Source organism: Capra hircus, chromosome 10 (genome assembly GCF_001704415.2).
Source record: "Capra hircus breed San Clemente chromosome 10, ASM170441v1, whole genome shotgun sequence".
Lineage (NCBI taxonomy): Eukaryota > Metazoa > Chordata > Mammalia > Artiodactyla > Bovidae > Capra > Capra hircus.
This window is the reverse complement of record NC_030817.1, coordinates 26543994-26557541: the sequence shown is the minus strand read 5'-3', so window position 1 is coordinate 26557541 and position 13548 is coordinate 26543994. Positions and strand designations below refer to the sequence as shown.

Genomic DNA, 13548 nt, shown 5'->3' with positions numbered 1-13548 from the left:
CTCCATCCATGGGGTTTTCCAGGCAAGAGTACCAGAGTGGGGTGCCATTGCCTTCTCCTAATGTCTGTTTAGTGAAGGTGTTTTTTCAATTTCAATGTATCTAATAATACATATTATTTGTGACTTGAAGCATTAAGTTTTAACTCCAGTTTAACTCCTTTTTCTCTAGGCAAATAAAGGAGAGACTGAAGAACCAAGTCATTCAGATGAAGGAGGAAGTACCTGGTTTCATACCAGGCCTGGCAATTTTACAGGTATTATGATAGTGTGTTTCCACTAGTATCTTTCTTCCTTTCTCAATCTCTCAGTAGTACTTAAGACAACAAGCACATCAAGGTTCTCCCTCTTTTTTGGCTTCTGTGAATCCTCATACCTTTTCAGTTTCTCTGTGCAGGCTACTCCTCTTCAGCTCAACTTCTGCATGTGGACCTGCCCTGGCTCTCGGCTATTCTTTGTGGATACTTTTCCCTTATCCAGCATCTCTTGATCATTGGTCTTAGGACCCCTTTGCTACTGCTAAGTCACTTCAGTTGTGTCCTACTCTGTGCGACCCCATAGATGGCAGCCCACCAGGCTCCCCCATCCCTGGGATTCTCCAGGCAAGAGTACTGGAGTGGGGTGCCATTTCCTTCTCCAGTGCAGGAAAGTGAAAAGTGAAAGTGAAGTTGCTCAGTCGTGCCCGACCCTCAGCGACCCCATGGCCTGCAGCCTTCCAGGCTCCTCCGTCCATGGGATTTTGCAGGCAAGAGTACTGGAGTGGGGTGCCATTGCCTTCTCCGAGGACCCCTTTACACTAAAAAATTTAAGACTTAGGGAACTTTTGTTTATATGAATTTATCCATTGATATTTTACTATATTAGAAATGAAAACTAAGAAGTTTAAAGATATTTGTATATTTTAAAATGCCAATAGTAAGCTCACTCAGAGAAAGCAATGGCACCCCACTCCAGTACTCTTGCCTGGAAAATTCCATGGACAGAGGAGCCTGGTAGGCTGCAGTCCATGGGATCGCTACTAGTCGGACACAACTGAGTGACTGCACTTTCAGTTTTCACTTTCATGCATTGGAGAAGTCACTGGCAACCCACTCCAGTGTTCTTGCTTGAAGAATCCCAGGGACAGGGGAGCCTGGTGGGCCGCCGTTTATGGGGTCACACAGAGTCGGACATGACTGAAGCGACTTAGCAGCAGTAGCAGCAGCAAGCTCACTATATAATAGCATTCAGTTTAGTTCAGTTCAGTCGCTCAGTCGTGTCCGACTCTTTGTGACCCCATGAATCTCAGCACGCCAAGCCCCCCTGTCCATCACCAACTCCAGGAGTTCACTCAGATTCACGTCCATCCAGTCAGTGATGCCATCCAGCCATCTCATCCTCTGTCGTCCCCTTTTCCTCCTGCCCCCAATCCCTCCCAGCATCAAAGTCTTTTCCAGTGAGTCAACTCTTCGCATGAGGTGGCCAAAGTACTGGAGTTTCAGCTTTAGCATCATTCCTTCCAAAGAAATCCCAGGGCTGATCTCCTTCAGAATGGACTGGTTGGATCTCCTTGCAGTCCAAGGGACTCTCAAGAGTCTTCTCCAACACCACAGTTCAAAAGCATCAATTCTTCGGCGCTCAGCCTTATTTATAGTCTAACTCTCACATCCATACATGACCACAGGAAAAACCATAGCCTTGACTAGACGGACCTTAGTCGGCAAAGTAATGTCTCTGATTTTGAATGTGCTATCTAGGTTGGTCATAACTTTTCTTCCACGGAGTAAGCATCTTTTAATTTCATGGCTGCAGTCACCATCTGCAGTGATTTTGGAGCCCCCCCAAATAAAGTCTGACACTGTTTCCACTGTTTCCCCATCTATTTACCATGAAGTGTTGGGACCAGATGCCATAATCTTCGTTTTCTGATTGTTGAGCTTTAAGCCAATTTTTTCAGTCTCCTCTTTCACTTTCATCAAGAGGCTTTTTAGCTCCTCTTCACTTTCTGCCATAAGGGTGGTGTCATCTGCATATCTGAGGTTATTGATATTTCTCCCGGCAGTCTTGATTCCAGCTCGTGTTTCTTCCAGTCCAGCGTTTCTCAGGATGTACTCTGCATAGAAGTTAAATAAGCAGGGTGACAATATAGAGCCTTGACGTACTCCTTTTCCATTAAGTAATATTTTTATGACTTAGTAACTCTTAGAAACAATGGAGTGAGAAGAGGGGCATTGTTTTCCATTTTTGCAAAACCCTTTACTGTCTGGCTTATTAGGGAACAGCTGGATTCCTGTCCACTTTTCAGTCTCTTGCTCTTCTAGGTTTGATTGAAATGTGTGAAGAACCTTCATATATATCTGACCTTATACAGACATATGGTTGTAAAAGGAAGCATTCTTTTGATATTCTTCTCAGATAATTGTGGATGTTTTTCTTTAGTACTATAAGGACTCAGTACGTCAAGGCTGTATATTGTCACCCTGCTTATTTAACTTATATGTAGAGTACATCATGAGAAACGCTGGACTGGAAGAAGCACGAGCTGGAATCAAGATTGCTGGGAGAAATATCAATAACCTCAGATATGCAGATGACACCACCCTTACGGCAGAAAGTGAAGAGGAGCTAAAAAGCCTCTTGATGAAAGTGAAAGAGGAGAGTGAAAAAGTTGGCTTACAGCTCAACATTCAGAAAACGAAGATTATGGCATCTGGTCCCATCACTTCATGGTAAATAGATGGGGAAACAGTAGAAACAGTGTCAGACTTTATTTTTTGGGACTCCAAAATCACTGCAGATGGTGACTGCAGCCATGAAATTAAAAGATGCTTACTCCGTGGAAGGAAAGTTATGACCAACCTAGATAGCACATTCAAAATCAGAGACATTACTTTGCCGACTAAGGTCCGTCTAGTCAAGGCTATGGTTTTCCCTGTGGTCATGTATGGATGTGAGAGTTAGACTATAAATAAGGCTGAGCGCCGAAGAATTGATACTTTTGAGCTGTGGTGTTGGAGAAGACTCTTGAGGGTCCTTTGGACTACAAGGAGATCCAGCCAGTCCATTCTGAAGGAGATCAACCCTGGGATTTCTTTGGAAGGAATAATGCTAAAGCTGAAGCTCCAGTACTTTGGCCACCTCATGCGAAGAGTTGACTCACTGGAAAAGACCTTGATGCTGGGAGAGATTGGGGGCAGGAGGAGAAGGGGACGACCCAGGATGAGATGGCTGGATGGCATCACGGACTCAATGGACATGAGTCTGAGTGAACTCCGGGAGCTGGTGATGGACAGGGAGGCCTGGCGTGCTGCGATTAATGGGGTCGCAAAGAGTCGGATACGACTGAGCTACTGAACTGAACTGACTGAAGTGAAGTTTTAAAAAGGTAGTTGCAGTGTGAAATCTGAAACTGTTATCAGTGAACCTTCATATTTTGTTAAGTCGGAATCTTGTTTTATGTTACAGTTTGAATGGATATTTACCTGTGTGTGGTTTTGTTATGTTCTTCATTCCTCATCTGAAAAATAATGGTTCACTGAATTATACAGATCTCCCAAATTTAATACATTTTATTACATGATATTTTAAAAAATCATAATCACTACTGTCACCAACAAGCTCATCAGAAAAGCCTGCAAGTGTTGGGAAGTTGTCAAGCTCACAGGAGTACATAAATACCAATTTTTGCTTGAAAGCTCCAATTTTGTCATTAGTTACTTTCCTTGCAGTAGCAGGCTCGCTTTATCCAATTTTGAGAAAATATTTGCCAAATGTTCAAGCCCAAGTAATCATTGTTTGTCAGTTGTTCTTTCGAGTAAATTTGGTGTTTCATTAAAAAACTGGCCAGTTCTGCTTGCAAGGCAAGAAAGCACAAGTACTTTTCCTAGTGACAGCCACTTCTGTTTATGGCCAAAGTGCTTTATGATTGCTTCCCCATTCTTTATGCCGAATATTGAAAAGACATGTACTCAAGGATCGAGGTTTAATAAAAATAATTGTTACTGCATCAAGAGCACTTCTAAGTGAAATTGGTGTGTATGTTGTTTTGTTTTTTTCTTTTTTTTACTGAGCGTGTGTGACAATGAAGGATATCCTTATGACTAGTACAGTTTGGTGCCATTGTCTTGATTCTTACTAAGTCATCAGCAGTCTTACCCGCCCATAACTTTTGCAGCCCTGATACACGTCAATACAGTGAAAATGGCAAATGACATAGTATTATGATGGCACTAGCAGGCCTTCTAAAAGGGTGTTGGGGTTCCCCAAGAGTGTATGATCCACACTTTGGGAACCATTGCCCTGCACAATTTCATCTGACCCCCAGATATCAGCTATAGGTCAGGAACTTGTAAACCTGGATTTCTTCTGAGTTCCAGACTCTTGGCTTCCAGGACATCACTCCCTTCTCTAATCTTTTTGCTTGCTGTTCCTGTTACCTTGACCATTTAAATGCCAATGCTCAGCCCTCAGACCTCTTTTCTACCTTATTCTTTCTGTAAGTGAGCCCCCAGGCCCATGGCTGCTTGGGAGAATACTTCCTAGCCAAGATTTCTTCCAAGAGCTCCAGGTTCATCCAGTAAGAGGCCTTCAATAAAAAGGCAGAAGATATTTCATAAATACATGTCATGTGGACAGATGTACAAATGAATGTCTAAAGGGTTTACTGGGACAACAAGAAACTGATAGCTTGCATTTGAAATTCCGTTCAGAAACACCTGGTCCCTCACGTCTCATTTCTCTCTGTATGTGTGTCTCCATATATATCGTTTAATTCCTTGCTAAGTTCTGTTCCATGTTCTCCAAGAATTTCAGAGTGAATAATACCGCCCCCGCTCCATTGCTATACATTATCTGAAAGGCCTTAGTTTAGAAGAAAAGCACCGAAGGCCTGTCGTTCTGCCTGGTCTATTCTGTGCTTTGGTGGATTTTCCTTCTTTATTTTTACAAATTGCTAAGAATCAAAGGTATATGTTGTGGGTGTACACTTGGTACATATGTGGGACCAGTTATTTCTTGGCTTATTCTTGTGAATTGTTTGTTGTATGAAGAGTAAATGTCGTAGACAAGAAATCTGTCTCTGTAAAGCCCTTTTTTGTAGCAGTAGCGAAGGTTTTTTTTTTTTTTCCTGTTTTTAAAATTGGCTTCCAAGCTCCTATTTTAAACTTATTGATTGCAAAGTGTTTTTGTTACATAAATGCTGTTCTGTAACTTGTCTCCTATGCTCTTGCCAATAAAACAGTGGTTGAATATTTTAATCTTGCACTTTAGCACCAGAAGCAATATCATTCTATGATGCAATGCTCACAGATTATGTTGTAATCACATCTGTGCCGCCTCAGACCTCTTGTGTTTTTTTTTCCATCCTGGTGACTGGCACCACCATTTCCCCACATACTCAGACCAGAAACCTGAGCTGTGTCTTGTCCTCTCTGCTCTCCACATCATAAGCTCTTGAGATCTCTTCCCTCCTTTTGTATATTTATTTATTTTAAAAATCATTTTGTTTAATTTACTATCATTATGGTTATTACTATTATTGGTTGTGCTGGGTCTTTGTTGTTGTGCCGGGTCTTTGTTGTTGTGCCTGGTCTTTCTCTCTTTGTAGTGCACAGGCTTCTCATTGCAGTGGCGTCTCGTTGCAAATCACAGGCTCTAGGGGACACAGGCTCATTAGTTGCTGCACACAGGCTCAGTAGTTGTGGCGTACAGGCTTTGGTCACTCCATAGCATGTGGAATCTTTCTGGACCAAAGATCATGCCCATGTCCCCTCTATCAGCAGGCGGGTTCTTATCCACTGTTATCACCAGGGAAGTCCATTTTCCCTCCTCTTGATTTCTTCTGCTCCCACCCCACTAGGGCACTAGTCACATGCTTACAAACTTCTGATCTGGATGCTTCCAGTCTGTCCTTTTACCCGCAGATGCCACCCTTGTCAAAATGCAAATCTGATCACAATCAATCCAGCCACACACACTGCCCATCCTATGCAAAAAGAATGACAGTACTGTTTACGTAATGTCTCTACAGTTCAAGTGATTTGTATATATTTCTGGTTGTCCTCATTTTTATCTTATCCCCCCCTACAGGATGGGAGCTGTCTTCTTGTAGACACAGTAATGAAACCAAGCAGGAGCCTGTGGGGTCCCATGTGGTACAAATCCTTCCTGTGTCCCCCATTTCTCGTTTGTAAGAAATAGGCTCCATTCAGCCTCGCATAGGGCGGATTCACACAGTTGCTTATCAGGGAAGGGAGGGGATGTAGAAAAACACAGGAGAGGGACTGTCTGGAAGCAATAGTAGAGCACAGCCCTGGGGCAGGGTCCTGGTTCCTTCTCAGGGAATATACATGAAAGTAGCTTTGAGTTATTCTTCAGAACTAAGGCCCTCACACAAGTGAAGGATGGTAACTTCAAGCTGAGCACAAGACTCCTAGAGCACTTCCCTGTTTCCTTACCACCGACCAATCTGAAGAAAGTCACACACTCTGTTGCTCTCAACCCAGGTCTTGCTATAAAATCTTTTCCCTGGAGCTGAAGAAAAACTAATGAATTCCGAGGATATTTTATGTTGTAAAACAGGAATCAGAAGACCATTTTGTCTTGTTCAGTCGCTCAGTCATGTCTGATTCTTTGTGACCCCATGGACTGCAGCAGGCCAGGCTTCCCTGTCCTTAACCATCTCCTGTAGCTTGCTCAAACTCAAGTCCATTGACTCAGTGATGCCATCCAACCATCTCATCCTCTGTGGTCCCCTTCTCCTCCTGCCTTCAATCTTTCGCAGCAAAAGGGTCTTTTCCAGTGAGTCAGCTCTTCACATCAGGTGGCCAAAGTATTGGATCTTCAGCTTCAGCATCTGTCCTTCCAGTGAATGTTCAGGGTTGATTTCCTTTAGAATTGACTGGTTTGATCTCCTTGGTGTCCAGGAGACTCTCTCAAGAATCTTCTCCAACACCGCAGTTCGAAGGCACCAATTCTTCGGTGCTCAGCGTTTTTTATTGTCCAGCTCTCACAGCGGTATATGACTACTGGAAAAACTGCAACTTTGACTGTGTTCGTTAGCATGTTGGCCTTTGTTGGCAAAGTGATGTCTCTGCTTTTTCATATGCTGTCTAGGTTTGTCAAAGCTTTTCTTCCAAGGAGCAAGGGTCTTTTAGTTTCATGGCTCCAGTCAACCATCCTCAGTGATTTTGCAGCCCAAGAAAATAAAGTCTGTCACTGTTTCCATTTTTTCCTCATTCATTTGCCATGAAATGATGGGACTGGATGCTGTGATCTTCATTTTTTGAATGTTGAGTTCTAAGCTTTTTTCAGTCTCATCTTTCACCTTCATCAAGAGGCTCTTTAGTTTCTCTTTGCTTTCTGCCACTAGGGTGGTGTCATCTGATATTTGAGATTGATATTTCTCCCAGCAGTCTTGATCCCAGCTTATGCTCATCCTGCCTTGCATTTCGCATGATATACTCTGCATATAAGTCAAATAAGCAGGGTGACAATATACAGCCTTGATGTATTCCTTTCCCAATTTTGAACCAATCCATTGTTCCATGTCTGGTTCTACTGTTGTTTCTTGACCTGCATACAGGTTTCTCAGGAGGCAGGTAGGATGGCTTGGTATTCCCCTCTCTTTAAGAATTTTCAGCAGTTTGTTGTGATCCACACAACCAAAGGCTTTAGCACAGTCAATGAAGCAGAAGCAGATGTTTTTTCTGGAATTCTCTTGCCATTTCTATGACCCAGCAGATATTTGATCTCTGCCTTTTTAAAATCCAGCTGTACATCTGGAAGTTCTCAGTTCATGTGCTGTTGTTGTAGTTGTTTTGATTTGATTTGTTCAGTCACTCAGTTGTGTCTGACTCTTTGCAGCCCCATGGACTGCAGCACACCAGGCTTCCCTGTCCTTCACCATCTCTTGGAGTTTGCTCAAACACATGTCCATTGAGTCGTTAATGCCATCCATCCATCTCATCCTCTGTCATCCCCTTCTCCTCCTGCCTTCAATCTTTCCCACCATCAGGGTCTTTTCCAGTTAGTCAACTCTGCATCAGAGCTTCAACTTCAGCATCAGTCCTTCCAATGAATATTCAAGGTTGATTTTGTTTAGAATTGACTGGTTTGATCTCCTTACTGTCCAAGGGACTTTCAAGAATCTTCCCCAGCACCACAGTTCGAAGCATCAATTGTTCAGCGCTCAGGGCTGGGTAGTTTCCTAGGCTAGGAAGTAGGAAGATTATTCCAGTTACTTTGGAGAAGTGGCAGGGATTTCCAGGAACTGGGCCACTGCCCACATTTTGGCCTTTTATGGTCACCCTGGGAACTGTCATGGTGCCTGTGATGTGTCATTTAGCTTGCTAATGTATTATAGAGAGCATATAATCAGGCTCTACTGGAAGTAGATGGCTCTACTGCCATCCTGTACCTAATGGATTCTAACTGATTTTTGTGGTATCCTGTTCTTTAACGGTTGTGTCGTTCTTTTAACTGTTGTGCCCTGCCCCCTTCCCTTCTGTCTCAATAGGACCTTTTTTAGATGATGTAATTGACCTCCTTCAAAGAAGAAATTGGTATTTCTGATAAAATGCTTAAGTGATTTTTTTTTTTTGTATAAACTATAATGGGATTAAGATTCGTTCTGGGAAACCAGTCTGCCATCCACCCACTTGACTGTCAGTCAAGAAATCTACTGTTCAACTAAACATTCCTTTTGCGTCCAGTTTGAGAATGATTGTGTAACCATTTTCCCTATTAGATGCTTATACTGAGTGTTTCAGCTGGATCCTAAGAGGTGTTTTCCTTTGCCTTAGGATTACAATCAGACTTTGATGTATGCTCGAAACTCTTAAGCATTTTTAAAAAACGAGTGGTCATTTTGGAGTTTTAGAAAAATTCCTTCGGAAACATCCAGACAGAAACAGCAACAACAAAAAGACTTCAGACTTTTGTGATACTAAATGCCAAAGACAGCAACCTTGAAGGAAAATGTCATGATTCCAAACTTGGCCAAATTTGTCCTTCGAGTGCAAAGACGGCAGAGAGATATTTTCAGGTACACACGGACTCAGGAGAATTGCCCACACCTTTCCAGGAAAAGTGACTTACAGTTATATCTCAGCTACATCAGAGATGAAGATAAAATATAGAACAGTTGTAATTTATTTTAAAAAAAACAGCAGGGAGTGATAAAAACCATTTAATATCAGAGTTAAGTTGAAATAACTAATTGTAGTTATGAATATGGTCTACTTAAAAAACATACAACCTAAGAGCTGTGAGTTTGCTCAGTGTCTAACTGAGGGCTGTACCCCAGGAGACAGCAGTAGTCTCTCCAGTTGCTCAGAGAAACTGTCCCAAAGAGGTCGGGGGAGGAGCCGATATGCATCGGAGAGTTGTGGACTGGGGATACAGGCAGTCAGGATCTCAGTGAAAGGCTAACTGCAGGCACCAGGATCAGATATCTCAGTGATTTTAGTGCTTTTCTGTGTGTGAGAAGATGCATGAATCTGGGGTCATTGACATTCTTCCTAAAGATACACATTTGAACTGTCTCAGGGGCCCACATATTCAAAACATGGAATACAGCAACCTGCATTCCTTTCAGGGTGGACTTGCAGGTCCGTGACTGTGGTGGCTACTGACATGATCCTTACAGAACTGGAATGGCAGGAGACATTCTTTGTTTACAATATAAGTAAAAACAAAATACTCCTCCCTTTCTTATTTGATCTAAAAACCTGAAAGGTATTAAATCTGGTAACCAAATCAGTGAAGGTTGGATGATAGGGGCAAAGGTCATACATGTGAAAAGGACAGGAAAGATGAGCTTAAAATCCCTAAATTTCCCTAAAATCCTAGGGAAATCCTCCCAGTAAGCAGCTAATGCATTTAGGTGCAGAAAACCAAATACCCCTCACTGGACTCCTCTGGCTGTCTTGAAATTCAGCTTAGCACTGGCAAAACTGAGACTTCTCTAGAAAGACACCTGCAGCTAAGAGTGAGGCCATGTTCCATGAACCTGTGTTCTGTGAACCTAAGGAGAGCCTCCAGGAACAGCATCAGGTGACTAAGCCTGGAGCTACTCTGTTCCTAGGGCCAGCTGCTTTCTCCAGAGTTGTCCTGTGTAAAGCAGCCACACATCACTATCTCTGGTGTCAAGGGACCTACAGTTTTTCCCTCTGCAGTTTGGGGAGAAACCAAACTTATTGTGATAAATCACCCCGAGAGGACATTTCATCATTGAAAAGAGCAAATGTCAGCACTGATACGTGGGGAGATATTTGTAAAGGAAACTTTTTAGGTAAGTGATTACAGTGAAAACCTATGTATATCCATGATTAAAGAAACAGGGACCATGTTGAAACCTAGCATGGTGGGTCAGAGAAGTTGGCTTCTGGGTACCCTTTCCTCTCTGTCTTGAGGGCAGCAGACTGCCCTTTGCCTGGCGTAGGCAAGTGTTGTGTGTGAGCTGGGAACAGTTCGGTTCACCCTCATTGATTCCTCTTCTCTGTGGCTGAGCCTGAGAGCTTTGCCCTGCCCCTGGAGGTGGGGAGAGGGTGCAGATGTCTCATCAGAGCTACCATGCGTTCTTGCATGTTGCCAGTTCTCCGCCCCCCTGCCCTGTTGCTCTGGCTCATACACTTGCTGGCAAGCAGCGGTTCCCCGTGGTTTAGGCAGGCCACTGCTCCCTCACTTAGTTCCCAGAGCGGGTGCTAAAGTGTCTTTTCCTTGGGGGTCAGGCGTGCTTTGCTCTGTTTGGTAATGCCTGCTGTGTTCGTGTCTCCATGCTGTCCCGCCATCCTCCTTATTCTCCTGTAAAACTTCTCGGGAGCAGGAGTCTCATAATTAAACATTGCTTTTATCAAAACTGAAATTTTAGAAGCTCTGCCTTACAGTTTGCCTTTCCCTAATCATCCGATTTGCATGTCTTTGTTATTCCAGGTTGGCAACAGAGATGACTCTAATCTTTATATAAATGTGAAGTTGAAGGCTGCTGAGGAGGTAAAGCAAGCCCAGAAAAATGGTGCCAACGCCCCGCCTCAGCTCCCACCCCTCCCCTTCTCTGAGTCCTGTCTGTCACCCCTTGCACTCCTCCCACAAAAACTTTCATCACCCGCAGCAGACTTCGGTTTACCTATTTTGCAAGTTAGAAATGGGTGACAGAGCTTCGGCCTGTAGTTGGCCCTGCAGTGTTTAGAATCAGTGATCTGATTCTAAAGAGCAGGCGTAGAGAACATAAACGTGCCTCAGTTCGGTGGCGACAGTTAACAAGGGAAGGGGCGGGGGGGTCAAAGCAGGAGACTCATTCTTCGGGACATGTGAGGGTAGAATGATACCTGCCTCTCTTGCTTTGGTTTAGTCACATCTGCAGAGGAAACAGGCCCATGTCTCAAGTCCTTTTGCCATGTACCTGTTTTAAATGTTCATTCTTGCAGATCGGGATCAAAGCCACGCACATTAAGTTACCCCGAACGGCCACGGAATCTGAGGTGAGCAGTTAGGAGTCAGCTGTTAAGAGGGCAGCTGAAGTGCTTTTCTCACTGGTTTTAGTTTCAGAGAACTTTAGGGGCCGATACAGTCAGCACACAAGAGACCTCCAGATAATTCTTTCTCTGCAGACTCAGCCTCCAGAAAATCTTTGAAAATCAGTAAATGGGGCAGTGCCAGCTGTGAACGTTGGGTACTTGCAGTGTGATTGCCCGTATTTTGCTTCCAAATCACTTGCGACATTCATTAAAAACGGATCACTGGCCTGTCGTTTTGTGTACTTTAAAACTGAAAACGTATATTTCATTTACATGCTGTTCAAGAATAGGCAGAACAAATCTTGGGTGAGTCAAGTTGCAACTGTGGTTGCTGGTAGGTGGGGGATTGGCTGTGACGTGACAGGAGGGAAAAAGGACTTTCTGAGGTCATGGATATTTTCTATATCCACACAGTCCAGCAGGGGAGCCACTAACTCCATGTGCTCATTTAACTAAAATGAAATAAAATTTGAACTCCCACTCCTCAGTTGAACTAGCCACATTTCAAGTACTTCAGAAGCCACTATTGTAAGGTACAGATTATAGAGCATTTCTGTCATCACAAAAGTCTTGGTTTAGAGGATGATAACATGAATTTTACTGTGTAGCAATCGATTATTAAAGTTCTTAGCTCTCTTATTTGATGGGTTTCTTACCAGACACCTGAAGATGACATTCTGTGTTAAGGTGGAGTTGCTCTAGAATGCAAGGCAAGAGAACTACAGTTAAACTCTCGGTGTGTGGAGGGGAGCAGGGATGAGGTCACCTGGCTCTTGACTTGTGAAGTGTTTCTCTACCCTCTTGATTTCTCCATGGTATATAAACTGGTATGTGGTGTGATTTTTAGGTGTTAAAGTGCATCACATCATTGAACGAAGACCTCACTGTGCATGGGTTCATAGTGCAGCTGCCTTTAGATTCAGAGAATCCCATTAACACTGAAACATTGGTCAATGCTATTGCCCCCGAAAAAGATGTGGACGGGTGAGTGTGGCTTGGCTTTCTGCACCACGTTGCTTGATTGCGATTAAAGTATATTCCTATTTGAGGAACATGTCATTTTGTTTCTAAAGAGTAAAAATACCTATCACTTTCCTTGTTTTAGACTGAATAGCATCAGTGCTGGAAAACTTGCTAGAGGGGACCTTAGTAACTGTTTCATCCCTTGTACACCCAAAGGATGCTTGGAACTCATCAAGGAGACAGGTAAAAACAGAAACAAAGCACCCTTTGGGGGAACATGGTCTATACCTTTGGAGGTTTAGGGGAGATACGCTGTGGGCCCTAAAGAAGCGGGCTTGATTGGCACAAGGATCTGTATGCTAGGGGCTTCTTGACCTAAATTCTCAGTGTTCTCAACAGCCCTATGAAGTAGGTGCTCTTACTGTTTAACAGCTGAGAAGACATTCTCAGAGTGATCGAGGAGTTCGTCCAAGAGGCAGCAGAGCCAAGATTTGAACTCAGAGTTATTTGAGTTCAAAGCAGATTATTTTTGTGTGGAAAAATAACCGACTTGGTAATACAAATTCATATTGTCTGTAGGGTGAAAAGTCCCCACCCAAAAATGGGCTACCAAGCCATTGTAGTTCTAGCAAATGGATCCCTTGAGTAACCAACCCCCCATTACCTAGTCAGCATGGCATTTTAATTTCATCATGAATACTCTTTAGCAAAGGTTATTTTTTTTACAAGGAAGTATGCCCTTTTTAGAGGAAGTGGATCAGAAATTTCAAGTGGAAAGTGTTGGCTAACATAAGTAAAAATTTTCTGTGGCTGGCAAGGAAAGGTCAAGGTATAACCCTTGGGTCAGCTATTGCTGATCAGTCCTACAACTAAATTTATCCTCTGTGGCTTGTTTAGCCTACAGTGTATTACAACTCAATGGAAATCAGTCCCTTAGGCTGCAGCAGCTGTAGGGCCTCCACCTCCTCTTGTTGATTTTAATTAATTAATTAATTTTTATTTATTTAAGCTGCGCTAGGTCTTAGTTGCAACCTGTAGGATCTTTAGTTTTAGCATGTAGGATCTAGATCCCTGACCAAGGGATCGAACCCAG

General features: G+C 43.2%; 1 protein-coding gene across 2 annotated transcripts in view; it reads left to right on the top strand.

Moving 5' to 3' along the window:
* Positions 1 to 13548, top strand: part of MTHFD1 (methylenetetrahydrofolate dehydrogenase, cyclohydrolase and formyltetrahydrofolate synthetase 1) — a 62102-nt gene that overhangs the window by 14619 nt on the left and 33935 nt on the right. For both annotated transcript variants that reach the window (XM_018054071.1, XM_005685970.3), the window contains exons 2-6: positions 170 to 254; positions 10909 to 10968; positions 11403 to 11456; positions 12340 to 12476; positions 12598 to 12698. In XM_018054071.1, the coding sequence (XP_017909560.1) occupies positions 170 to 254; positions 10909 to 10968; positions 11403 to 11456; positions 12340 to 12476; positions 12598 to 12698 (437 nt within the window). The remainder of the gene's footprint in view (positions 1 to 169; positions 255 to 10908; positions 10969 to 11402; positions 11457 to 12339; positions 12477 to 12597; positions 12699 to 13548) is intronic.